A 26,433-nucleotide genomic window follows, 5' to 3' on the forward strand; every position below is an offset into this window, starting at 1 on the left:
CTAGGTAGGAGCTGAGATCATACAGATGACCAGATAATACCAGTTACTACAAGCAATTTATAAACAAAGTCGTTTTATTTATTTTTACCCTAATTAATTTTTTAATAAATTTCATTGATTTATTTTTAAATTTAAGTATAATTCACATGAAGTGTTATTTTAGTTCCAGGTATGATTCAGCAATTCTGCACATTTCTTTCTGTCCGTCTTGATCAGGCTCTTAATCCCTTCACACAGCTCGCTGGTCCCCTCCCCCACCTCCCCTCTGGTAGCCTCCAGTTTGTTCTTTGTAGTTAAGAGTCTTTTTTTGTTTGTCTCTTTCTCCCTTTATTCGTTGTTTTTTTCTTAAATTCTGTGTATGTGTGACATCCTATGGTGTTTGTCTTTCTCTGACTTACTTCACTTACTATTATGCTACGGTCCATCCGTGTTGTTCAGATGGCAAAAATCACTTTTTATGGCTGGGTAATATTCCCCCGTGTGTGTGTTCTTTATCCCTTCATCTGTGCATGGACACGTGGGCTACAGTAGATAATGCCACGGTAAACATTGGGGTGCATATATCTTTTCAAATCAGCGTTTTCGTTCAAATACGGTAGTTTTCAAAGGAACCATCTTTTGTTTGTTTTAAGGATACTTCCTCTGAATATTTCACATCTGATTCTTTCCTTGGTGTTGACGAAAACCTTTCTCTGCTAACATTGTAGTCTTCATGTCATAGCAGCGCTGAGCGTCACTCCTGTGCTGCGTTATAACCCTCTGTTCCCTCTCTGTTTCCCTCATGTAACTCCCACCAGCCTTTCCGAATCGGAGGCAGGCTGCCTGGTTTTGAATTCTAGCCTGAGGTTTCCCGGCTGGAAAGAGGTAGAAGCAGAGTGTCAGACCGGCCGCCTGACCAGAGCCCGTGCCCCCCCACTGTGCTGCCCTCAGCCCATCACTTCACGGCGGGACCCGCTTAGTCGGGCCTTGATGGAACTGCTAGACAAATGAGTGTCTGTACTCACTGTCCTCTTATTGTCCCAAATTTCTGTACTTTTTGAAGTTCTTATTCTGAAAACCTCACAGTTGAGAGTTTGGAGGGTACAGAGTATATACTGGTAAAAATGGATTCTTCTTCTTCTTCTTCTTCTTTTTTAATGCTTTTATTCAATGTAAATTTATTTGGCATCTGCCAGACACTGTATTTGGTAAGCAATAGTAATGAATGGAATCAAGATTTCACTTTAAGGAAATAACAGTACAGTCAGAAAATATGTATCCATGTACACAATACCTCAAGATTTATACATGGAGATAATCACAGTAAAAACAGAATTATTCAAATTTGTTAAAGCACCAAAAGGGATTCTTCTAAGCGAAGTGTGCTTGTCAGGCCCTTAGCACGACCGCCTCCATCTACAGAACCCACGAGAGCTCCTTGTGCGTATCACCATGCGGCATATTTGCGAAAATCACAGTCATCTGGGCGAAATGTCATTCTGTTGGTATTCAACTTAGAGCCAATCACTAGTAACTTCACTCTTTCTCTTGAAGATAGATGTTTGAATGAACTGTACTTCACATGTAAAACATAGACTCTGTTTTCTATGGTTCTGGTGCGTGGCAGGCAGTTGTCCCCACATCTGTCAGTGAAGAATAAAAAAAAAAAAAAAAAGCCAACACAATAGTATTCTAGAGCATTAGGTATATTAGACAGTTTGGGTAACTTTCTTGCAGATTCCCCTCTTTCTTTGTTCTTTTTTTTTTTTTAAACTAACACTGGTTTTTTGTTTTTTGTTTTTTTTTTAATGTGAGAAAGAAGACTCAAGAGGAAAATCTGCTATTCCGTGTTCTTAGATAAACAGATTCAATACTGAAATTTTTTTCTAAGGCACTATTTGTTTTCCCTGATTTTATCTGTAAGTTTAAGGTGGTACTAGTAAAAATCAACACATTTTTCAAAATCTGACATTCTAATGCAAAAGTTTAGATTGTTTTACTTTTTTTAATTTTTTTAAAAATTTTTAAAAGATTTAATCTATTTATTTGATAGAGAAAGAGTTACAAGCAGAGGGAGTGGCAGGGAGAGGGAGAAGCAGCCTCCCGCTGAGCAGACAGCCCAACAGGGGGCTCAGTCCATGAGCTTGAGATCACAACCTGAGCCTAAGGGAGACACTTAACCAACTGAGCCACCCAGGTGCCCCTAGGCGGTTTTACTTTTAAAACATTAAGCTGATGCTAAAGTTCATGTGTAAAAATAAACCGATAAAAGATTTATGCTAAAGTACTGATACTGTTGTATCATCTAATGGGCTCACAAGTCACTTGGTACTTATACAAATGGATTCCTAGGAGACAAGAAAGAGCCCAGATATAGGCCCAAGGACAGCCTACGAGTAAGAAGACATTTCAGTTCAGTGGGGGCAAGACAGATTTTTCAGTAACTGGTGTTAGGCAGACGGATGACAAGAAAAAATTAAATCAGATTCCCTCATTATTTCCTCCACCAAAGTAAATTCCAGGAAAATCAAAGGTTTACAATTTTAAAATCAAGGAAATAAAAAAACAAAACAAAACAAAACTAGTTACCTCAAGTGAACGGGGCCAGGGGAGAAGTGGGCTGCAGGTTCTCTTACCATAATAGTCCTTGAAATTGGGCGCCATGTATTGTCTTTTCCAAGATTTTATTTGTGTTGTGAATAATTAAATGGTAAAATTACTTAAAGGAATAATGGGTACAAATATTTTAAAATGAATTTTGGAGCATGACACCCCCTTTTATGCATGGCAGAGCCCGTTGGCAGGTCGGTGGGGAGCGTAGGAACTGAACTGTCAAATGGGGCTGTACAATCTCTTTGGAAAGCAGTTTGACAAATTCTGTCCGCTGAAAAAGCCCATTCTCATTAGCCCCCCAATTGCTTTCTGGGGATTTTAGTCGTTGTGTTGGACACGTGGGGAAGGATGTACAAGGAGGCGCGCTGCGGCGGTATTTACGGTAGCGAAATGCAGCAGCGCGACCCGTGCTGGAGCATCAGCTTGTGCCGGGGAAGCTGTGGGAGCTAAAGGCAGCGGAACAGGCCACGGGGAAGAGCCACGTCAGCCAGAAGAGCTGGTGGACCACAGAGGACGTATCGGGTCACCAAGTGAGAAAAACGAATACAAGTGCAGAGCACAAATGTTTAAAAACAAAAAGGGCCCTTGCTTGTGGGAGGTTCGATGCAGTATCTAGAAGGAGTTCGTTGGTGGTAGTTGTCAGGAGATAATGACTGGCAGCCTGAGCGGCAAGTGTATTTTTTAAAGGGCGTACGTACCCTTTTATCCTGCTGGCGTTTTGGGTTTGTTTTTTTTACTGGGAAGGTGGGACTTTTCCATAGAAAAATTAAAACCTAGCCAAAATACAGTGGATTTACTCTAAAGCAGTTCAGGTGAATAAAACAGATCCTTCTCAGCATGTGTAATGGCAGAAACATGACAGAAGTGCAGACAAGACACACACCCCATGGGATGCCGTGTATGTCAGTTTGAAGAACCCAGTGCAGTTGTTCATGACCGTGGACTGTGACATGGAAGGACGGCCACAGCCACAGGAATGGCTACGGTTCAGAAGAGTAGTTACTGGGGGAGGGAAGAAGAAAGAGGGAGTTGGGCGGCCCCGTGTCCTAGTTCCTTTGTTACTGGTTGTCAGGTTCCCAGGAAGCAGGGCAGAAGGTTAACATAAAAAAATCAGGTTGATGCTGCTCTTTCTGCTTTCCTTAACTGTTTATTTAAATGGAAAATTTATTATTTAAATTTTTAAAATTGTTTTAGGGTCACCTGGGTGGCTCAGTCATTAAGCATCTGGTTTCAGCTCTGGACAGGATCCCTGGGTCCTGGGATTGAGTCCTGAGTCAGCCTCTCTGCTCTTCCAGAGGCCTGCTTCTCTCTCTCCCACTCCCCCTGCTTGTGTTCCCTCTCTTGCTGACTCTCTCCCTGTCAAAAAAAATACGTAAAAGCTTTTAAGAATATATTTTTTTAATTGTTTTAAACTTAACATCCTTTTTATTTATCAGTGTTAGGTGATTTCTTCTGAATTAAGTAATGATTTTGAGACAGAACAATTATTGTTTCTCTCTCTCTCTTTTTTTTTTCAACTCCTGACAACAGGTCAGCAGTGGTAATGACCCCTGGTCAGCCTGGAGTGCTTCCAAATCTGGAAACTGGGACAGCACGGATGGCTGGGGGGCCAAGCCAGAGGGGGCTGCGGCCCAAAGAAACACCTCCAATAACTGGGACACTGCCTTTGGTCACCCCCAGGCCTACCAAGGACCAGGTGAGGAAGAGGGTTCTGCTGGTGATCAGGCCCACCCTGAACTTGGTTCAGGGTAGAAGTGACTGGGGAGGGCATCCAAGTTAAAAATAGAATTTAATCAGAGGCGCCTGGGTGGCTCAGTCAGTGAAGTGTCTGCCTTTGGCTCAGGTGATGATTGGGATCGAGCCCCCCACATTGGGCTCCCTGCTCAGCAGAGAGCCTGCTTCTCTCCCTCTGTCTTTCTCTTCCCTCTGCTTGTTCTCTCTCTCTCTCTCTCTCTCTCAAATAATAAAGAAATAAAATCTTTTTAAAAAAATAAAAGATATTTTAAAAATAGAATTTAATCAGAGGAGTGCTCTCTGCTGCCCTTGTCATTAATAGCAGACCTAGATTTCTGGACCCAAATGTGGGTAGTCGTTAGTTATAATCTGTAGTCCCAGCTCCATGATCTGTCGCGGAGTCGCAAATGCTTGCGGGGGCCAGGTTCACAAGGCAGGAGAGCAGAGCAGCCTATGGCTGCGGGAGAGAAGGGGCAGCCCTCCTGTCACCAGCGGAATGATGCCAGTGCAGGAGACCCAGCCCGTGGTCCTGGACCTCCACGGTGCCGGAGACTGGTCATCTCTGTTTTTATGTCCTCTTCCCACTCTAAAGTCTTAGCATCTGACACACATTTGTTTTAACATCTTGGGCCCAAAAAATGTGTATACAGAGCGAATGTGATTTATCACCTGTTGGTTTATATCTCTGACTTAATGGTTTTACCTTTTCCTGAACTACCTGTTTTAATGGAAATACAGAGGCAAAAAAGGAATTTATAGGTGGGAAAACAATTCAGGGATTAAGAGAAAGGATGTTTATACCTGTTCTGAAATTAAAGAAAAAGACAGATATCCGCCCCTCATTTTTTCATGACCGATGTGTGATCCCATCACACGGAGAATCGACGGTGCTAGTGGCTCCCACGCGTAGCCAGGCGCCACGGGCCAGTGGAAGGACTGCGAGCTGACTGCTTGCCCCTAGTTCTGTACCAGCTCGGCCCGATCTTCCAGTACATTCTGTTCTTTATCATTTTCATTTTGGCGTCTGTTTCTTGGCTTCTCTTGGTGGCACCCCTAAGGCAGAGATCCCAGGGCATTTTTCTGCCTAATAGTAAAAGGACACATGAGGCCATCAGGGTGGGAGACAGAGGCGCAGGCAGCAGGGCGGGCAGGGACGGGGGGAAGCTGGCTGCAGCGTGTGCACCGACAGACACCAGCGTTCGAATAGGAGGATGCAGGTCTGTCGATGCCCCCTTGTCTCATTTCTTCTCTTCCCCTTCTTCCGCCCCTCCCCTTGTCCTTTCCTCACCTATATTAACCTCGGGGTTAAAAGAATTCCTGGGAGGCCTGGGTGGCTCAGTCGGTTAAGCGTCTACCTTTGGCTCAGGTCATGAGCCCGGCTTCCTGGGATCAAGTCCCGCATCGGGCTCCTTGCTCAGCGGAGAGCTTGCTTCCCGCTCTGCCTGCCGCTCCCCCTGCTTGTGCACACGTGCTCTATTAAATAAATTAAATTAAAAGAATTCCCCATCAAAAATGTACCATCCACCCTCCATCCCTCCTCCCCAATAGTCGTGATATTCATGGGTATTTGATCTGCTTATTTGCAGCTTTATAGTGAGAGTTATCTGTGCTCCGGCCTTGGCTTGTGAATCCTCCTGGGAGCCGCCTCTAGCCTGCGCTTCCCTGGCCTTGGTTACCCTGACAGCCTCATTTTCTAACGTGTCTTCTGCATGGAAAGGCAGACTGCCTGGCTGCAGCCCAGCACTGACTGGAGAGCCAGCGCCGCATCTGCGTTCCAAGCCTGTGCTACACCTTCTCTCCTTCGTGCTTTCATTGGCTGATGCAGTCAGTAGTCCTATCAGAGAATGACGTGGTTCCGTTTTTCTTTTGCTCTTCTTCACTGGTGATCTTCTGTGCCCGCCTCCAGCCACCGGTGACGATGACGAATGGGACGAAGACTGGGACGACCCCAAGTCTGCCGCTCCCTACTTCAAGGACTCAGAGGCAGCAGAAGCAGGGGCTGCTCAGCGGGGCAGCAGCCGAGCCGGCTCCTCCTCCATGAAGCTGCCACTCAACAAGTAGGTTTGGGGGGCAGGCGGGGGCGCCGAGGTGGCTCAGCCGGTGCTGCGTCTGGCTCTGGCTCAGGTCATGATCTCAGGGTCCTGGGATCGAGTCTCACCCATTTCCCATCTGCCCCTGCTCGTGTGCTCGTCCTCGCTCACTCTCTCAAGTAAATAAATAAAATCTTAAAAAGTGAAATAAAATAAAAAACACAGGGCGCGGGGGAACATGAACACGCAGAAACAGACGGGAGATCCAAAGAGGCTTTCCTCTTTTCAGGGATCTGTGAAGTTTGGGGTGTCGTTTGATCACTTCTGTTTGGCTCTTGGCTCTAGAAGCTGATTGAAAGAATTTTTTTCCATTTGGAAGTGAAGTATTTGTTGTTTAATGATCTTTTACCTTTGTGAACTCCCTGGCACATTGAGGTCTCATTACTGACATCACAGAAAAGCTAAAAAAAAAGAAAAAAAAGTAATAATAATAACAACAACTCTCCTTTCAATGTCTTCCTGTTGGTTGCTCACTTATTGTGGGCCAGACGTTGTGCAGAATGGCTTCTGTGTGCTCTCATGTGACCCTCATACCCCTCTGTGGTCCCCTGTGTTCACTGTGGGAGGAACTGAAGCCCAGAGAGGTTAAGTAAGTGTCAAGGCTTGCACAGGTGGGAAGTGATCTAGTCAGGATCCCCGTCCATCCCTCCATGTCTCAGCTACTGTGCCTCATATGTTGTAAGACTTTGTTTTCACTTAGATTCCTCTACGATTTAAAACAAGAAGAGTTTGGCCAGTACTTGGAGGCACAGTGCCTGACAGGGACGCGTGTGGGAAGGGGTGAGTGTGGACAGAGGACCGTGGGATTCCCCGGGGGCAGTCCTGCATGAGTCTGTAGTTCACACGGTGTAGCTCAGAGGAGACATGCTGTATGACTTCCCTAGAAATTTTCAAATTCCCATCTTACAGCAGCGTGCTTAATAGAGTTTTTCTAAAATCACTACCACTATTTGTCCATGTTCCAAGTCCATGATTCAAAGCAGGAAGGACTGTTAATCTGTGTCTGGGAGCAGTTGTAAACAGAATGCTGCGTACCTGGCTGTCAAGGTCTGTGTCTAGATCTGCAAACGGAAGTTTGAGTCCCACCAGTTCCCCTCAGTACGTTTACGTAGCATCAAATGATTAGATGAGCTGCCCTTTAGCTACACGTTCTTCCTCCTTCTGTATCTGCTTCCTTCCATTAGGTATTTTCATGCTCAGTTGCATGCATAGTAAAATTAGTCATTCATACTGACTCTATCCTGTTTCTTACAGTGGAAGGTGAATTTCTCAGTGTGGTCTGCAGTGATGTAAATAAGCGTAAATGCAAGTGCATTGAAACCCATTGTACTGTAAAGTGTCTCTCAGCCCCATTTTGAAAATGAGGAAGCACAGACTCTGCATCATGTGCATGGTCACGCCTTCCTGGCTACTTAGGGAGGCTCTGGCTCGTGCCCAGACTCCTGCCCCTGCTCTCCCTTGCCACCCCATGCCCTACACTCTCCTGCTGTCCTCTGCTGTATCATCTTGGGGAAATGGGTGACCCAGTTGAGCCTCAGTTTCTGCATCTCTGAATGAAAGGGGCTGGTTTTAATTCAAAACTCTCTCTAATCGAAAATTTCAGTTCAGGGTCAAACGAAATCAGAGGAATCCTAAATTGACCTGGAACCTCTTGAGGTATCCCTCTCTCTCTCTCTCTCTCTCTCGTGCTGAGAGCTGTTTAAAATCCTATGGTCCATTCTTTATTACTATTATTATTTGACTAGACTAATATACAAATAACTCACTTGGAGCAGTCGTAGAAAATTTTTTTAAGTATTAACATTTTTTAGCAGTCAATCCATTTTACATGACAGCCGTAGTCCAGTCATGGAGCATAAACCTTACACTAGAGGAGATGAGAAATTGAAGTGTACTCGAGCATTATAAGAATCCGTTTTGATAGTACTGAAGGAATTAATAAATTGCACCGCCGTCCAGTAAGTATTAAATGAGTTGGCCCTAGAGGTTTGCTGCGACCCCTAAGAACACGGAAGGAAGCGTGGAATGGGACCTCTGCGCTCAGAAGCTTGCAGTCTAGTTGGGGATTTGTCACCCTGCGTAATCCCCACATTTTCCCATTAGTGTTTTCTAGCAGAAGTATAGGTTCTTTAATAAAACTGTTCCAGATTAGTCCATCAAGCATTTCATGTATTCCCATAACTCCTCTAGGTCCCGGAAATACAGATACTTTCTCTAAAGTGCTTCCAGTCTGCTCTACTGTGCAAATGGATTATGGTGATTATACACGATAAATTACAGAGCCAAAGTGTGCTCAGAATGTTGAGGAAGCCCAAAGCCGTACGTGAGGCTCTCGGGGATACTTTCAAAGAGATGATGGCATAACTAGAGATGATTTTAATTTAGGAGTACGTATACTAGGCTCTTCATATAACACCTTCATTTAATTCCCTCGTTCGTTTAATTCCCTTATCCTCTTAAAAGGAAGGTCATATTTGTCCCATTCCTCCCGTGAGGAGGCTGGAGCTCTAAAGGTCACGTAGCTGTTAATTGTTGGAGTTGGAACTCAAACCCAGGACTGTCCAGCTCTGAGACCCCTCTTTGTTCTCTCGTGTATTAGCTCTGTCTAAAGACTGTCTAGGGAAAAGAGGGTAGAGGTAGGTCGTGTGAGGGTGAAGGAAAAGGCAGGCCCCTGAAGCCATCGCATCAGCCTTTAATTTGGGATATGAATGAAAAAGAAGTAGTGTCGCTGGTTTTTTGTAGAAATGATGCTTCTTTTTCTATTGTAGGGATTTTGCTTCCTGAGAGTCTTTTTTTCCTGTTTATTAAAAAAAATACTAAAACCCAAATTATTCTTGTCCTCTTTAGAAGTAGTGCTTTGGATGGCTGTGTGTTTATCCCAGCTTTTCTCTAGTTTTAGAATGTTTGGGGGTCTCTTTACTAAGGGAGAGACTGGTTTCCTTTTGTGTCTCATAAACCAGTTCTGAGACGAGTCTAAAAGAAAATGGCACAAGTGCTTATGAATAGTGATGGTTTCTCTGGGATAATTGTGGCATCCTGGAGCGAGTATGCTGGAAGGTGGCTTTAATTTGGATCTAGAAATGCTGGCGTGTGGCCACTGCTCCGTGTGTTCTAATGGCCGTGCTCAGTGCTTTTCCTCCCGTGCCCCAGGGGACAGTTTTCTAGGCCGCCCTTCACTCTTCGTGGGGCGATAGAGTGTTTCTGATCCAGTTAAGCAAACGGAGCATCCATAAACATCACACCTTCTGGAGTCAGACTGTCCTCTTACCAGATAAAGCTTAATTAAATGACTAATTGGCCATCAAACAATCTGATTACATTAGGTTTCATTTACCAGTTTCCTAGTCCTTGTGCATCTGAGAGGCAGAACAAGGTTAAAACTGTTGCATTAAGTAAAGGTGGACGAGAGTCGTAGAATTCTATAAGGAAAGACGGAGGCTCACGGGCATTTATCTTCATGACCAGATTTCCTGGATTTGCGAAACCTGGAATGGAACAGTATTTGTTGGCCAAGCAGCTAGCAAAACCCAAAGAGAAGATTCCCATCATTGTAAGTTTGTTCATTTTTGTTTGCTTGCTTCGTTTCTAATTAAGCTCTTTTATACTACTTTAAAGCTGAGAGGGTTCTTAGTCTTCTGGAGGGTTTTGGTAACACATTTGATGACATGTATTCGTGTTGTAAGAGTACTAAAGATAATTAGCATCAAGCAATGCCTGTCATTATATGTAGATATTTTTAAATTTCTATCTCTAAGACTATTAGTAATTGAACTAACCACATCTGTAGTACATAGTCTGTTCATAATTTTTCTTCTCTGACGCATCTTGATGTCATCTTTTACATTCTGTCTTCCTACTGACTCTGTGTATTTAGTAAACCCAATTCAAATATTTAGGTTTCTGTCCTGGCAAAGTATGTGTATATTATCCAAATAAGATGCCCTTCCCACTGCGCTGGTAATAATTAGTCTTTCCTCCAGTAAACCAGCTGTCAGGTCACAGGAAGGAGCAAGCAAATAAAGGCTAGAAGTTAGTGACACCGTAAAGAATCTCTCTCTTGGAATAACTTGATTATTACATACTATGACACATGCTCTCTGGGTTCACCCAAATGTTAATTGCTGATAGATTTTCGTTCTAAGCATTATCTAGTGCTGTATTTCCAGATGAATTCTGGAGAAGAGAACTCTGGCTGTCTTTGGACCCTAACGACTTAACCCAGTAACTATAGGGTGGGGGCGGGGTTGAGTGTAATCACCACAGGCCCAAACAAGGAGGAAGAAACAGCTGGTCTTACTCTATAACCTCTGGGTCCTAGGAAATTTGATAAAATGCAAAAATCACACTGGATTTTTTTTATTATTACTTGTTCCTACATCTTTGAAAAGATTGGAATTTTTTTTTTAAACTAGCCCTTCATCACATAGAACTAGACAACTGGACTAGAGAGGGAGAAATTGTGTTCTGTCCTGCACTACCATGGAGGAGAGGGAAACAGAGCTCTCTTCTCCATGGCCTGAGATGTCCACATGGAGAGCTAGCAAGTGTGTCTCTAAATATAACATTATTAGGAACAGGGGTGCCTGGGTGGCTCAGTGGTTAAAGCCTCTGCCTTCGGCTCAGGTCATGATCTCAGGGTCCTGGGATCGAGTCCCGCATCGGGCTCTCTGCTCGGCAGAGAGCCTGCCTCCTCCTCCTCTCTCTCTCTGCCTACTTGTGATCTGTCAAATAAAAAAAATTAATTATTAATTAATTTAAAAAAAAACATTATTAGGAACAGAGAGCATTCATAGAATTTTTCAAAGAGCAAGAATGACCGTCCAAAGGACTTGTAGTCCTAACAAGAATCATTTGATGATTTATATCAAACATATTATTTTTCCATATAACAAAATTAACTCTCCCTGAAACGTTTTTGTAGGTTGGAGATTATGGCCCAATGTGGGTCTATCCTACCTCTACATTTGACTGTGTGGTAGCAGATCCCAGGAAAGGCTCCAAAATGTACGGTCTGAAAAGCTACATTGAATATCAGTTAACACCTACTGTGAGTATCTCAGTTACCAAAAACAGACTCATGCTTGCATTCCTAGCAAAAATGTGCTTTTTCTTCATTTTCCGTAGTTGGCATTGGTAACGTTTTCTTCTCTTTCCCTTGTATTATAGAACACTAATCGATCTGTAAACCACAGGTATAAGCACTTTGACTGGTTATATGAACGTCTCCTGGTTAAGTTTGGGTCAGCCATTCCAATCCCGTCTCTTCCAGATAAGCAAGTCACAGGTGAGTGCGCATGACACTCAGGATGACAAGTAACGAGACAGTGGGTAGAGCATCTGTCCTAATGTAAATCAGTAATGAATTTTCATCTTCTGGAAGAATAAGACATGTGAGTTTGGAAAATACTGTACATCCGTATATACTGTATATAGTATATACACCTAAAATACTGTGCGTCCGTATATACTACGTATAGTATATACACCTCACGAGAATGTTTCATAAAATTTTCTGTCCGAGTTCTTGTATATGTATCTTAAGTTCTAGCGATGTCATTGTGTCATCCTTGCTACACGATGTCCTGTGAAAGAAATATGTGAATTCTTTAAATATGAAAAATGACACCTGGGAAAATAGAAACGATCCAAATAGTCTGAAAGGGAAGTAAAAACGTCTGATCCAAATGATGCTGTGCGGTCCGGCCATGTTGCTCTCATTGGCAGTAGGGACGCGTCCGGTGCAGGAGCTGCAGAGCTTCCAGGCATTAACGTAAGAAGTTGCCAGGTTTTCCGCTCAAGTATTCTGGCAACTATTCGTATCTAAGTGTTTTTGTTTCTCATTGATTATGACTCTGTCATAATCGTATCTAAGTGTTTTGTTTCTCATTGATTATGACTCCGTCCCTTTTCTTATTTATTTAAAGTGTCCTGTGTCCCTTGCTCCCCCTGCCTCACGTGATCCTCTGTGGATAATTCACAGCCCCTGTTATCACACAGAGTATTTGTTCCTGTCTGCTTTGAGAAGTGTCGCGGGTTTGTTTTTTTTTTTAACCTCCAGCCTTGTACAGCACCTGGAATATCCGTACTCAGGACTCAGTATGTTTGTCTTGGAATTAATACGGAAAGAAGCTGAGCTTTACTGGAGATGAGGAAGAGTTTTAACATGGGGCTAGAAGATTTGCAGCTAAATGAAACTAATAGGTATAGAGGGTCAAGGCCTAAAAGGTCCGCGCTGGAGGGGTCTCGAAGGAAGAGCGACCTCGCAGGGCTGACCCAAGCCCAGAGGGGGGAACGTGTGGAGTCCGTGAAGGAAGGCTTCTTTCCTGGGGCTCAGGGAGGACAGAGCAGGCTGAGTCCTCACTCAGCGGGAGCTGAGGTGGTCGTTGGAGAGCAAGTCCGGCAGCCGATGGCCGAGCCAGCTCCAGATGCTTCCAGGGTCATGGAGACAGGTATTCCCTAAGCACTGCTGGTCCATATCTCACGGCCGAGCCGGTCAGCAGGCTCTGCTCCACACTGCGCAAACAGGACCTGGAATCTGATGCCAGAGCTTGAACGAGTTCCCTAGGGATAAGAACGCCAGTCTCCTTAAAACTTTACTTTGTGCTTTACTTTGGTGTATGTTTAGGTTTCTCTGAAATTTTTTGAAGTTTTATTTTTACAGAAGTTGTTTTGGTTGTGATTTTTTTTTTTTTTTTTTTGGGAAAACTTGTCAAAAATTCCAAACTTTGCGGAGCCAAGTGGGGCTGCCTTGCCCAGTGGCTGACACGGCCTGGCCGTCACCTGGGGCGGCTCCCTGTGTCCCTCGTGGAGCCAGGGCGGTCGGGGTGACATAGATGGGTCACTGCTTCCTTCTATCCCAGGCACTCACGGTTCCTATACTCACTGTCCCTCCTTACTGTTCGACATCACAGCTTTCCTTTTGCAAATATAAGTTGATTTCCATGAAGACTTCAGTCCTGCCTTTCTCCTTCTTTTCAAATTTCAGTCCATTCTCCTGAATTGTACATTCTCCTCTATCAGCTTGATGAGCATAATATGTGCTTCGTGGTGTCCAGGTAAACAGACTAATGAGCTGCTTGAGGGTTGTAGGGATTTCTTTTGTCTTTTAGGCTTTAATACATTGTTTATTCTGGATCAAGATAACTCAGTGCTATTTTAAAACATCGTAGAGTCACAGTTCTCCCCCCATACGAAGGTTTAGTGTTTTTTTTTTTTTTTTTTTTCAAGTGCAGGCCTGAAGCCAGGGGGGTATCACAGAAAAGCGAGGAAGCAACAGCCGCTCAGTGTGAAGAAAGTTGAGCTTTGATTCACTGACTGGGATATGTGCCGAGGAAACCGAAAAGCACAGAAGCCACTTTATTTCTCCCTTCTCTCGTTTGCCTCCTGCCTGTGGTCCCCACAAGATCGTTATTATATAAACTCGCCTCTCACTCACATCCTGGAGAAAAGAGAAAGGAATGCCAAGTAGATGATGTCATGATATTTCTGTGGACTTGATAATCAATCCATGAGAAACTCCCAGCTAGTGTTTTTTATTTGTTGATAGATTTTATTCTTTGTGAAATCGTATTGAATGAATCTGGTTTTATTCCTGGGTGCAAACTGGTATACTCACATATTTGGTGAAAACCTAAGATTAGTTGGGGAATCAGAAATCCCTCTCTTCTCCCGACCTTCTTTCTAGTTCTCTGGAACCTGATAGGAAAATCCTAACGAGCACAAAATAACTATCTGAAGTCAGAGTTTGGAAACAAACCAACAATGTCAGAAAATTTTTCAGGAATACTAAGCATCATCAATTAATTAGTAAATTTCAGTTGATGAGTAGGTTATAAACTCTTCACTTTCTTTGAAATGGAGAATTGAATATAACCCAGGTTCGTGCTGACTTACTGGGTCTTGTCTGCCCAGTAGGTGGGTCATCTTCTTTCCGAGGGGGTGAAACTTTGCTTCTTCATAGTTTAATCTTCTGTAGACTTGATTTCTACCTCCAGGAAATGCAGAAATTGAAGTGTTTGAATATACAGGAGTGACCAGACTCAGCATGCTGTTCATGTGATGCCTTTTATGTAATGAGTTTTCTCTGTGTGGATCTGTAGTGCTCTTCTCTCTAAAAGAAATCTGTGCTTACTTGTACTTGTAATTTCTAAAGGAAATACCAAATTTAAAAATTCGTAAACTTCTATAGAGTAAATGACTCCTTTTGGTGTATAGTGTTGAGTTTTGACAACTACCACTATTCTTAACACCCATCACTTTATGCAGCCATCACTCCCCCAAATTCCCTCAAGCTGCCCCTTTATATTCAGCCCCTCCCCCTAGATCTAACCCGTGATGTGCTTTTCGTCTCTGTAATTTGCCTTTTCCAGAATATTATTATAAATCCAAGCATATAGACCTACCTCAGGAAGCCAGAAAAAATCTCAAACAACCTAACCTTACACCTAATGAGCTAGAAAAGAAAAGAACAAAGCCCAAAACCAGTAGAAAAAAGAAAATAATACAGAGCAGAAATAAATGAAATAGAAACTTAAAAAAAAAAAAAAAACAATAGAACATATCGATGAAACTGGACCCTGGTTCCAAGAAAAAAAAACAAAAACAAAAGGAAAATGGCAGCATCCAGTGTGTATTGTTCTGGTGGTGGCTTCTTTGAGTTGGCATCATGCCTTTGAGATTCACGCATCTTGTGTGTATCTGTTTATCCATTCACTCACTGGAAGACATTTGGGTTTCCAGTTTGGGGCATTTATAAACAAAGCTGCTAGAAGCACTTACATACAAGTTTTTGTATGAACGTAAGTTACCATTTCTCTTGGGCGAATACCTAGGGTAGAATGACAGGGTCATTTGGCAAGGATATGGTTCATGTTTAAGAAATTGCCAGACTGTCTTCCAGAGTGGCTCTACCATCTTAGAACCCACCAGCAGTGGGTGAGAGTTTCGGAGGCTCCATATCCTAACTTGCACTTTTCGATAGTGTTAGTTTTTCTCTTTTCTAACAAGTCTGTTAGATACGTAGTAGTACCTCATCATTGTTTTAATTTGCCTTTCCCTTGTAACTAACGGTACTGAACATCTTTTCATGTGCTCTTTTCCCTTCCATTTTTCTCTGGTGAAGTATCTGTTTAAATCTTTTGCCCATTTCTCTTTAGGTTGTTTTCTTATTATTAAATTTTGAGAAATCTTTATATTCTGGAAACAAGTCCTCTGTCATGTAATGTGATTTGCAAATAATTTTTCTGGTCTTGTCTTTCTCACAACAGTGTCTTTTGCATAACAAAAGCTTTTTATTTAAATGAAGTTCAAAGTACCAGTTGTTTCTTTTACGGATTGTGTTTCAGGTGTCAGGATGTAAACCTCTTTCCTAACCCAAGTTCCTGGTAATATTTTCTCCAGAGAGTTTTGTAGTTTTGGATACGTTTTGAGTGAGTGAGTGTGTGAGATGTGAAGTATCCTAAGGCAGAGGTTTATGTCACGCATTGGGTTATCCAGTAGTTCTAGCACTCTCTGTTGGAGAGAGTATTCTGTCTCTGTTGAATTTCCTTTGCATTTTGTCAGAAATCAATTGAACATTTGTGTGGTTTTATTTCTGGACTGTATTCTGTTTTATTGATTTATGTGTCCATCCTTATGCCAATACCACACTGTCTTGATTAGTAAATCTTTAAATCAGGTGGTGTAAATGCTCCAGCTTGGTTCTTTTTCAAAATAATTTTGGACTGTTTTTTCATCTGCCTTTCCATATAAATTTGAGTCAATTTGTAGATATCTATATATCTCTATTTGACGGGTGTATGTACAGTTTGTGACTGTTATGATCTTCCTGATGTAGTAACTCTTCTGTAATTATGAAATGCATCCTTTTGTCTCTAGTAAAATTTCCTGTCTTAAAATCTATTTTGTCTGGTATTTATTAATATAATCACTCTGGTTCTGTTACAGTTACTGTGTGCAAGTATCTTTTCCCATCTTTTACTTTCAGTCTGTTAGTGTCTTTGAGTCTGTGTCTCTTGTTGACGACATTGTTGGAGCTTTCTTTTTTCTCAAGTCTGGCAACCTCTACATTTTGATTAGAATTTTTGGGCCATTCATATTTAATGATTATTGGCCCATTTAGACTTATATTTGCCATTTTGATATTTTCTGTGTGTCTTACGTATTCCTCTGGTCTTCTTTACTGGCTTTATTTTGTGTTAAATATTTTCTAATGTGCTGTTCTAATTCCTCTAATTTTTCCACTAAATTTTTAAAATTATTTTCTTAGCAGTTGCCTCAGTGGATGCAATACGCATCTTTCTGGAATGTCACAGTGCAGTTCATATTCATATTCTATTCTAGTAAAATTCATAGAAACTTCTCTCCAGTATAGCTCTGTTTCCCTCTCTTTTTATGCTCTTATCATTGTATATTTTATATCAATATGTTATAAATTGAACAATATGGTGTGATAATTTCTGCTTTCTACAGTCTTGTGTCTTTTAAAGAAGTTAAGAGAAGAAACTAGAAAAAATGCATCTCTTATGTTAATTGACATATTTCTGGTGCTCTTCATTTCTCTCTGTGAATTTGGGTAATTTCCTTTTAGCCTGAGGTAGTATTTTTTTAGCCTGAAGGGCTTCCTGTAATATTTCTTTAACACAGGTCTGCTATGGGTTAATTCTTGCATCTTTGTTTATCTGGGGATGTCTTTGTTTTGCCTTTATTTTGGAAGTGTAGGTGTACTGGTTGTAGAATTCATGGCTGACAGTTTTCCTTTCAGCATGATGAATTTGTCTTTCCCCTGCTTCTGACCTCCATGGTGTCAGTCAGATGACTACTGACAGATTTCTGCTGACCACACACACACACACACCATACATCATGAGGCATTTTTCATTCGTTTCTGCCAAGATTTTGTTTCTGCCTTTCAGCAGTTTGATTCTGCTGTATCTTGGTGTGGTTATCTTCATATTCATCCTATCCAGGTTTGTTGAGCTTCTTAGAAGTACAGGTTAAAGTCTTCCATCAAATTTGGGAAACTTTCCCCTGTTATTTCTTCAGATATTTTTTCTTCTTCTTTCTCACTTCTCCTTTGGGGATTTCCATTACCACTACCTTGGTGTGCTTTATGTTTTCTTCTTTTTTTTTTTTTTAATTTTATTTATTTATTTGACAGACAGAGATCACAAGTAGGCAGAGACAGGCAGAGACAGAGGGGGAGGTAGGCTCCCTGCTGAGCATAGAGCCCAATGCGGGACTTGATCCCAGGACCGTGAGATCATGACCTGAGCAGAAGGCAGAGGCTTAACCCACTGAGCCACCCAGGCGCCCTGCTTTATGTTTTCTGAGGCCTGTTCATTGTGCTTCCTTTTTTGTTTTTGTTTCTGTTTCCTCTCTGTTCTTCAGACTAGGTAACTTCTATTGATCTGCAGATTCCCACATTCTTTCTTCTGTCATCTTGAATCTGCATTTGAGCCCCTAGAGTGATTTCTTAATTTCAGTTATTGTATTTTCAACTCCCCAACTTTTCATTTTAATTTTTTATAAGTTCTTTTTCCTGAGAATCTTTGTTGTGATTTTATGTCCTATGTCTCTTTGCATTTTTTTTTTTTTTTAAAGGCTCCTTGCTTGAGCAGAGAGCCCGATGCAGGGCTTGATCCCAGGACCCTGAGATCATGACCTGAGCTGAAGGCAGAGGCTTTAACCCAGAGCCACCCAGGCACCCCCTCTTTACATTTTTAACATGACTTCCTTTAGTTCTTTGAGTGTATTTCTAGAAGCTGCTTTGTCTACTAAATTCAACATCCAGAGGCATTTAGAGACAGTTTCTGTTGACTACATTTTTGTCGGTACGGGTCATGCCTTGCTGGTTCTTTGCACATCTCTTAATATTTTGTTGAAAACGGAACAGTTCAGAGAATATATTTTAGCAGTTCTCGATTCTGATTTTTCCTCTCTGAAGGTTATTGTTTCTACTTTATGTTTATTGGTTTATTTGGTAAGTAACTTGCTCAGGCTAAGTCTCTGAAATCTCTCTTCCCTGAAGTTCAATGATTTTTGTGTTTTTTTCTGTAAGTTTGGCTTCCTGGGGTTCACCCTTGTGTCTTTGTAGATTAGTGGTCAGCCTGCCTCAAGCCACTAAGGCTTCTGTCCTCTACTGATGGATCTCCGTGTGGGTAGGAGACTGCATTCAGAGCTCAGATAATTTTCAAGTTGGCTGTCCTGGCTTTCACTTTTTTGTGGGCCTTCTTGTGTCTCCTTTACAAGTGTGTGCAGCCTACAGCGTTGGCCAGGAGTGTGTGGCTGGCTTGGATCCCATCCGGCCTGCACTGTTTATGCACACAGCCTCAGCCTGGAATATGGTTGGCCCAACTGTGCAACCTTGGCTAGTGGAGTCACTGGCCCCTTCCGTTCACTGGCCTCTGGATTGTCCCCGCCACCACCACTGAGCACGGGCATGTCCCCCCACTCCACATCAGGCCAGCCTCTCACCTCACCAGGGGACCTGCCGTAGCCGGTCTTCATGGCCTGCCTTTACTGGCAGACCTTCCATGTCCACTGAGGAGAGGGTGGGGAGGCCCAGGGGCAGCCGGAGGGAGATAGTAGCCACCCCACTCCAGAGTGCCACAGATTTCCACGCTTCTTGCGTAAAGTTCAGCAGATTTGCAAATAAAACACTTCTCAGATGGCTCTTGGCCTTTGGTTGATTTCCAGAACACTTACTTTTGGTGGGTTCTCTCCAGCTTTAGAATTGTTTTAGGGGGATGGGAATATCTGATTGCCTTGCTCTATTATCGCTAGCCTTTTACCTAATAGTGGTTTTGTTTGGGAGGTTTATAAATACGTTCAGTGTTCACACGATGACTGCTATGACAGGCTTGTTAAGCTGACTTTCTGCTCTTAAAACAGAAATATCACTCATTAAGGTATGTTTTAGAATGGTCATAAGTTCTGAGATGGTAGATGGTAGCTTGCACTACTGCATTCATGAAAAATGTCTTTTTCTGTTTTTGGCTTAAGTAATTTAAAAAAAAAAAAAAACAGAATAAAGAGCTACAGTCCTGAGTTACTTTTCACAAATACTAATTTAAGTTTGTGTATCTGAGATTATATTGTATTGGGACATATTTTTATAAATACAGAAATTTTATGCCCTTTGTAAGAATTACTTATTAAATTCCGTTTTCTAACCCCCTTTCCCGCCAATAGAGCTTCATGTGGTCACACAGAACTGAGATCATCTTCATTTATCAGACAAAGTTTTTCATACCTAGATAAGATTTGCTTTTGAATTTGAGTACTTATGGATCTTTGAAGAAAATCACACTTTGTGGCTGTGATTTTTCTTGTCACAATTAAAAAGTTTCTTAATTTGGGGGCACCTGGGTGGCTCAGTGGGTTAAAGCCTCTGCCTTCAGCTCAGGTCATGATCCCAGGGTCCTGGGATCGAGCCCCACGTCGGGCTCTCTGCTCCGCAGGGAGCCTGCTTCCTCCTCTCTCTCTCTCTCTGCCTGCCTCTCTGCCTACTTGTGATCTCTGTCTGTCAAATAAATAAATAAAATCTTTAAAAAAAAAAGTTTCTTAATTTGTTAAATCAGAATCTCATTCTTAAAAGCTAAAATGTCTGTCACACCTTTCCCATGTCTCTCTGAGCATTTGCTGTATTACAGCTTGTTTTTAGGTTAGTGAAAAATTGCCATGGTCTTTACCTGTTACTACCTTACTTTCTACCAAGTACCCAGTAGATACAAATGGCTTTTCCTTTGCGTGACAGTAATTTGCTTTACAGCGTGCTCCAAGTCACTCTTGCTGTTTCCCTTCCAGGTCGCTTCGAAGAAGAGTTCATCAAAATGCGCATGGAGAGGCTCCAGGCGTGGATGACCAGGATGTGTCGGCACCCAGTGATCTCAGAAAGCGAGCTTTTCCAGCAGTTTCTAAATTTCCGAGATGAAAAGGTAGGCCTTGTTCTTATGATAGTCTTCGGTCATATTCAGAATCGTCACGTTCACATCAGTTTTATGTCTGAAAGTTAAAACTATGTCGGTTAGCTATTTCTCATTTCCTCCAAAGATAAGAGGGGACCGAAACCTTAGTCCTCACTGTGGGAAGTTAGTCACACTATGAGGAAGAATGCTTGCCTGAGTGGTTTCCCTAAACTGGGAATGGCCCAGAGTGGGCAGGAGGTGAAAGATATGATAGGGTGAGGAATTTTTTCCCTAGATGCTTCTAAAAATAGGAGAGGCCCCAAACTATGCAGGATATTATCCACATAAAGTGAGGGAGATAGAGTGAATGATTCCTTAAGATCGTGTTTTGACCTCGCAGTGTAATAATGTCATGAAACAAAAGGTTCAGAAGTGGACCATCCTTCTCAAAACTGAATCATTTTTCCAAAACTGTAGTTGCCCGTTCAGAGTAAATAATGCTGCTCTTTGTCCCCGTGGATACTCATTCTGCCGATGGCTGTGTGTTCTTTGTTGAGAATCAAGAAAACATTGGCTGTTTGACATCTCATTATTGTCTGCTTTAGAGATAGTTTTTTCTCTCTCAATAAGCTTTTACTCTATAGTCTTTTTATTCTGTAGAGATGTTTTCTCTGTATTTCTCTCATAACAAATATCACATATCTTAGAAAACAATGCAAAGAGTGAAAATGTAAGTTAGCTCAGATGCTAACAGCAGATACAAAATACATTACAATCCTAAGGAAAAAAGTCATGAGATTAGTTTCATGTTTAACCAAATACCAAAATATTATATACTTTGTTGGAACTTTCAGACAGAGATTTACTTGCTAAACTGCTTTGTAGTTCCTTACCCTTGTTCATGTGAACACATTTATGTGTTAGGTGTAATAAGGGCTCTGTGTGTGTTTACAGACGTAGGCACACACGTAACATAGTATGACTAATCGGGCCTCATCTTCAGTTGCTGCTGATTTTTAGACTCGGCAGGCTCACTCGAGTGGGTTGCATGTAACCAGGCCAGGAGCTGGGAAACGTGGAGGTGCTTCGTCCTTTCTTGTCTAGTCATAGCTCTAGCCTTGCAAGGGGCCCAGGAAAACTGATTTCTCTGGTGAGCTGTCATGGTCAGTCACAGTATTCCCTATAACCACAGAGTAGTGAAACCGGGTTCTTCAAGGGAGTTCTGTCAATCTGTTTTGTTACTTTGTAGACACAAAAACTCCATGCAGTCCCCTCCCAAGTTTATTGTTTATTGCCTTGAACAAAAGTCCTGGTTTTCTGAAGATTTGATTCAGAAAGCACTTCTGAAAGTTGTGTTTTGTACAAAATATTATTATTAAAAATAATACATCTAGGGTGCCTGGGTGGCTCAGTTGGTTAGGCGACTGCCTTCAGCTCAGGTCATACCTGGATCGAATCCCACATTGGGCTCCCTGCCCAGCAGGGAGTCTGCTTCTCCCACTGACCTCTCCTTTCTCATGCTCTCTCTCTCTCTCTCTCATAAATAAATAAGAAATATATTTTTTAAAATAATAATAGTAATACATCTAGACACTGGGGTTTTGGGTGGATTTGATAGAATAGGAAAAAGAAAGAACTTGGAGTCAGGACTCTGCTTCTAGCTCCTTCTGTGATCTTGGCCATGGCACTGAATCCCTGGTCACAGTTTCCTCATCTGCTAAATGACTGTGTAAAACTAGATAATCACTAAAAACTGTGACTCTTTGGCCAGAAGTAGCTTGTATAGATGGATGGATAGTAATTTTTCTGTTACTAGAAATAAATACTTAGTAAGATAGCTGGATGGAAGACATTACATATTTACATAGCCGCAATAAATGAAAATAAAATGAAAGTCTGAAAACTGTCACAGCATAAAAATGTACCTAGGAATAAGTATAAGAAAATGTACAGAGAAACGCTACATAAAAAACTATGAAACATTTTTGAGAGAAATAAAACCTAGCTAAGTGTGCCCGTACTGTTTCATGGATTGAGGAACAGAAAAGATGTTATATATGTGTGACAAATCAAAGCACTAAAAATAGCCAAGGTACTCTTGAAAAAGAATGAAGGGGGAGGGAGGAGGCCTTTTCTAGTTATGAAGACTCAATACAAAGCTGAACTAATGGTAAAGGCATTGTATTGGCATGAGGGTAGACTAACAGACCAGTGCAACAGAATAGAATGGACACTTGATTTATGGCAAAGATGGGGCTAAGTACAAGGGGGATAGGACAGCCTGTCCAGGGAATGATGCCAGGTCAGCTGGATGGCGTCATTGAGGAAGAGTGAAATTCAGTCCCTACCTCATAATGATCTTCTGTTGATTTTGTTAGGGTTGACCCTGGAATTGTGGTTCTGTTGCTAAAACATGGCCTTATCTATGAAAGGTACTTACATGTGAAATGATACAATGTCTGGGACCTCCAGTAAAATCTGGAAGTTCCAATAAAAAAATAAAATCCACAAGAAGAAAATAAAAGGTAGAATGGAGGAGAATAGAAAACCCAGGACCGGCAAAATGTTGATACCTGTGACAGCTGAGTCTGGGCAAGATTAGACTTTTCTCTGTACTTTTAAATGTCTTTGAATGTTTCCATTGTATAACTTTAAAAAAAAAAAAAAAAAAGATCTGTTCCAGTTGGTTTGAAGGTCTAATGTGAAAGGCAGCATAATAAAGCTGTGAAAAGGTAGCACGGGGTGTGGGGGGATATCTTCATGCCCCTAAGGTAGGGAAGGATTTCTGAAATCTGACACAGAAATGACTAGTCACACGGGAAGGAAGAGTCTGATAAATTAGACTACATTCAGATGAAGAACCACTGTGTGTCAGAAGACTTTAAAGCTAAAAACGAGCTAAAGATCTGAACTTCTATCACCAACAAGGGGCTGTGTTTTTGAACATCATAAAACCCATACAAATCCATAAGATAAGCCAGTAGAAGAAGAGCTTTGGTAAGGTACATTTCGTAAAAGAAAGGGTCTGGGTCATCCACAAAGGTAGGAAACGGCTTAACCTCCTCAGTCATCACGCACAGGCAAGGTAAAACCTACAGTGAAAAGCCCCTGGGCCTCAGCCGGGATGGCGGACGTGAGAAAGAGTGAGAGACCAAGCTCCTGGTGGGCTGAGCGGCTTTCCCACAGTGCTGGCAGGCGTGCAAGTGGGCAAGACCAGTTCAGAAAAGTGGAATGTTTTCCACCCACCTGGCAAATGGGTGCACATGTGTCCCAGGAGACCTGGAATAGCTGCTGTGCTCGTCACATGGGGGGCCCGGGGTGGGGGGGTCCCAGTAGGAGGATGGATAAATAAACTGGGGAGTGTGCCCAGAATGGAGCATCGTGCCCCAGTGGCGTCCAGAGACAGCGCTCTGACAGCACTGTGGTCCTGACTCCTAAGCACAGCCTGAGCCCAAGACACCCAAGAACACCCCCAGAGTGGTCTTCAGAAAAACCAGCAGACCCAGATGAGGGACGTGCACTTAGATCATGCGACTTGGAAGGAACGTGAGGAACTGGGCGGCATTAAAGAGAAAATAACTGGTCACCTCAGTGCAGGAAGGAAGGGATGGTGATTGGGAAGGGACACGAGGGGGCTTCTGGAATGCTCGCTTTTTTCTTTTGGCCTTGGGGTAGTTTACACACATACTCACTTTGTGAGAATTGGTTGCTATGCACTAATGTTTGGGGCACTTTTTTTTTTTAAGATTTTATTTATTTATTTGACAGACAGAGATCACAAGTAGGCAGAGAGGCAGGCAGAGAGAGAGGAGGAAGCAGGCTCCCCACCAAGCAGAGAGCCCAATGCCAGGTTTAATCTCAGGACCCTGGGATCATGACCTGAGCTGAAGGCAGAGGCCCAACCCACTGACCCACCCAGGCACCCCCCCCTTTTTTTTTAAAGATTTTATTTGGGGGCACTTTTCTATGTATATATAGAGCTATATATTTATAGGTGTATCTTGCAAAAATAGTTTTTTTTTTTTAAATAGCTTATGCTATTGGTTCCTATCTTGTGTTTTAGAAGTTTTTGTCTTTTTCAGAAAACATTTAACCTGCAACTTTGAGGCCCTCCTTCAGGATTTGTAGGGATGCTCGTGTTCACTGTGTTCCAGTGCTGTGCAAGGGAGAGAAAGTGCTGGATCTCCAGCTCACCAGGACCCCTCGCACCTCGGCACTGTTCGCGTACCGAGATGGCATTTGGGACGTACAGATGTCCCACGGTACAGAGGACAGTGGCGTGGAGCTGCTGCTGAAAATTAGAGCCAGTCCGTCAGCAAGCTGATTGCCTGAGGGAGTTGAAAGACCAGTTTGACTCCGCTCTCCACTGTGACATTATAATGTTCTTCTTTGCAGGAATGGAAAAGTGGGAAGAGGAAGGCCGAGAGAGATGAGCTGGTGGGAGTTATGATATTTTCCACCATGGAACCAGAGGCGCCCGACTTGGACTTAATAGAAATGTGAGCGCTGTTGTCATACTTGCCTTCTTCCCAGCCCGGGCCCCTCCTGTGCGCGCAGGCCTCCGCAGGTGTGACCGAGGGCAGCTGGAGTGAGGGGTGTGTCTGTGGGAGCGTGTGGGGACCGCAGTCAGGTGACCGGGAAAACCTCCCTTGCACAGGAAAGCACGGTGTTTTTAGCTGTAGCATCAGATTAAAATCTGCTTCCTTTTTACCTTGAAGTCTGTGGTTTCCTAGCAGACAACAGTGTTTCTAGTCATTTCTAATAAAGCATGATAAAGCAAAGTAGCCCAGAGCCAGCGCACACCCACGTAATTGTGAACAAAGCAGAAGTCTCTGAACATCACCTTGAAAGAAGCAAATGTCAGCCTGCTTTTATGTGCTTTTTTTCAATTTGTTGTTTTTAATTATGTAATTAAAAAATAATTTTAAATTAAAAAATTTTTTAATTAAATTTTTAAAAAAATTTATTTTTCTTTGAAAAGTAGTTCCTTTTCTATGTAAAGGCTAACAAGAAATCTTGGGTTTGTTTTTTAAGAAGTTTTTTTCTTATACAATTAACACTTATGTGTTACCAAACGTAAGAAGAGAAGAAAAAAGGAAAACAAACACCATCTTGCAACTGTGCAGAGAGAAAAATAAATGTTAATATATTGGCCTGGTTCTGTAGTCTTCTGAAATGTCGTCTGCACATACGTATCTAAGGGAAAAATTGTGGAAACAGGAAAGACCTCACACTGTGCATTCTGTCGTAAAATCTGTTTGGGGTTTCTTTTTGTTTTTGTTTTTGTTTTTCCATTTAACATGATTTGGGGATGAGTTTTTCAGGTTAGTCCTTTTTACATCTTCAAAGAACTGAGATGTTCAGTGTCACTGACCTGGTGGTATTGAGGTTACCTGCAATTCACTAACATACTTGCTGGAACGCATGAAGACCCACTCAGTACCACCACTGATAGAATTCCGCTCAATCAGATAGTCGGGATATCAGTATTTGGTGTACTTTAGAATAATTTTAGTTTAAATTCACATGGATTTGAGGGGGGGAGGGGAACAGTTAAAATTTAAATGGCAGATTTTTAAGCAATTCTTCAAAAATATGTTGGGTTTTTTTTTTTTAAGATTTTATTTATTAGAGAGTGTGAACATGACTGGGAGAGAAGGGTAGAGGAAGAGGGAGAAGCAGACCTCCCACTAAGCGGGGAGCCCAATGAGGGGCTCGATCCCAGGACCCAGACATCATGACCCGAGCAGAAGGCAGATGCTTAACCGACTGAGCCACCCAGGCGCCCCTTTTTTAAAAAATTTGAATCAAGCCTGGTTTAAGAGGAGTTATTACAATGCAAGAAAACAAGTCCCCCCATATCAGGTTTAGCATTAAATCTCCCCTGACTGTATTGGTTTTTCTCTTCCTACACGTCACACTGTTTGACCATTTGGTAGCAGAGTGAAGGACATGCGTTCTTGTGTTTTTGCCCCACAGAGAACAGAAGTGCGATGCCGTCGGTAAATTCACTAAAGCCATGGACGACGGCGTGAAGGAGCTGCTGACCGTGGGGCAGGAGCACTGGAAACGGTGCACAGGACGTAAGTGCCGTCCTCGGGCCAGCTCGG

The 26,433-nt window shown here is 42.4% G+C and overlaps 1 protein-coding gene across 3 annotated transcripts in view; it reads left to right on the forward strand.

Annotated features, from left to right (window-relative positions):
• SNX9 (sorting nexin 9) overlaps positions 1-26,433 on the forward strand; it is a 105,225-nt gene that overhangs the window by 63,134 nt on the left and 15,658 nt on the right. For all 3 annotated transcript variants that reach the window (XM_032836439.1, XM_032836441.1, XM_032836440.1), the window contains 8 exons: positions 4,123-4,288; positions 6,233-6,383; positions 9,882-9,966; positions 11,338-11,463; positions 11,583-11,700; positions 20,223-20,353; positions 24,719-24,822; positions 26,303-26,406. In XM_032836439.1, coding sequence (XP_032692330.1) covers positions 4,123-4,288; positions 6,233-6,383; positions 9,882-9,966; positions 11,338-11,463; positions 11,583-11,700; positions 20,223-20,353; positions 24,719-24,822; positions 26,303-26,406 — 985 coding nt within the window. The remainder of the gene's footprint in view (positions 1-4,122; positions 4,289-6,232; positions 6,384-9,881; positions 9,967-11,337; positions 11,464-11,582; positions 11,701-20,222; positions 20,354-24,718; positions 24,823-26,302; positions 26,407-26,433) is intronic.

This window comes from Lontra canadensis, unplaced genomic scaffold (assembly GCF_010015895.1).
Source record: "Lontra canadensis isolate GAN:19392208 unplaced genomic scaffold, GSC_riverotter_1.0 scaffold92, whole genome shotgun sequence".
Lineage (NCBI taxonomy): Eukaryota > Metazoa > Chordata > Mammalia > Carnivora > Mustelidae > Lontra > Lontra canadensis.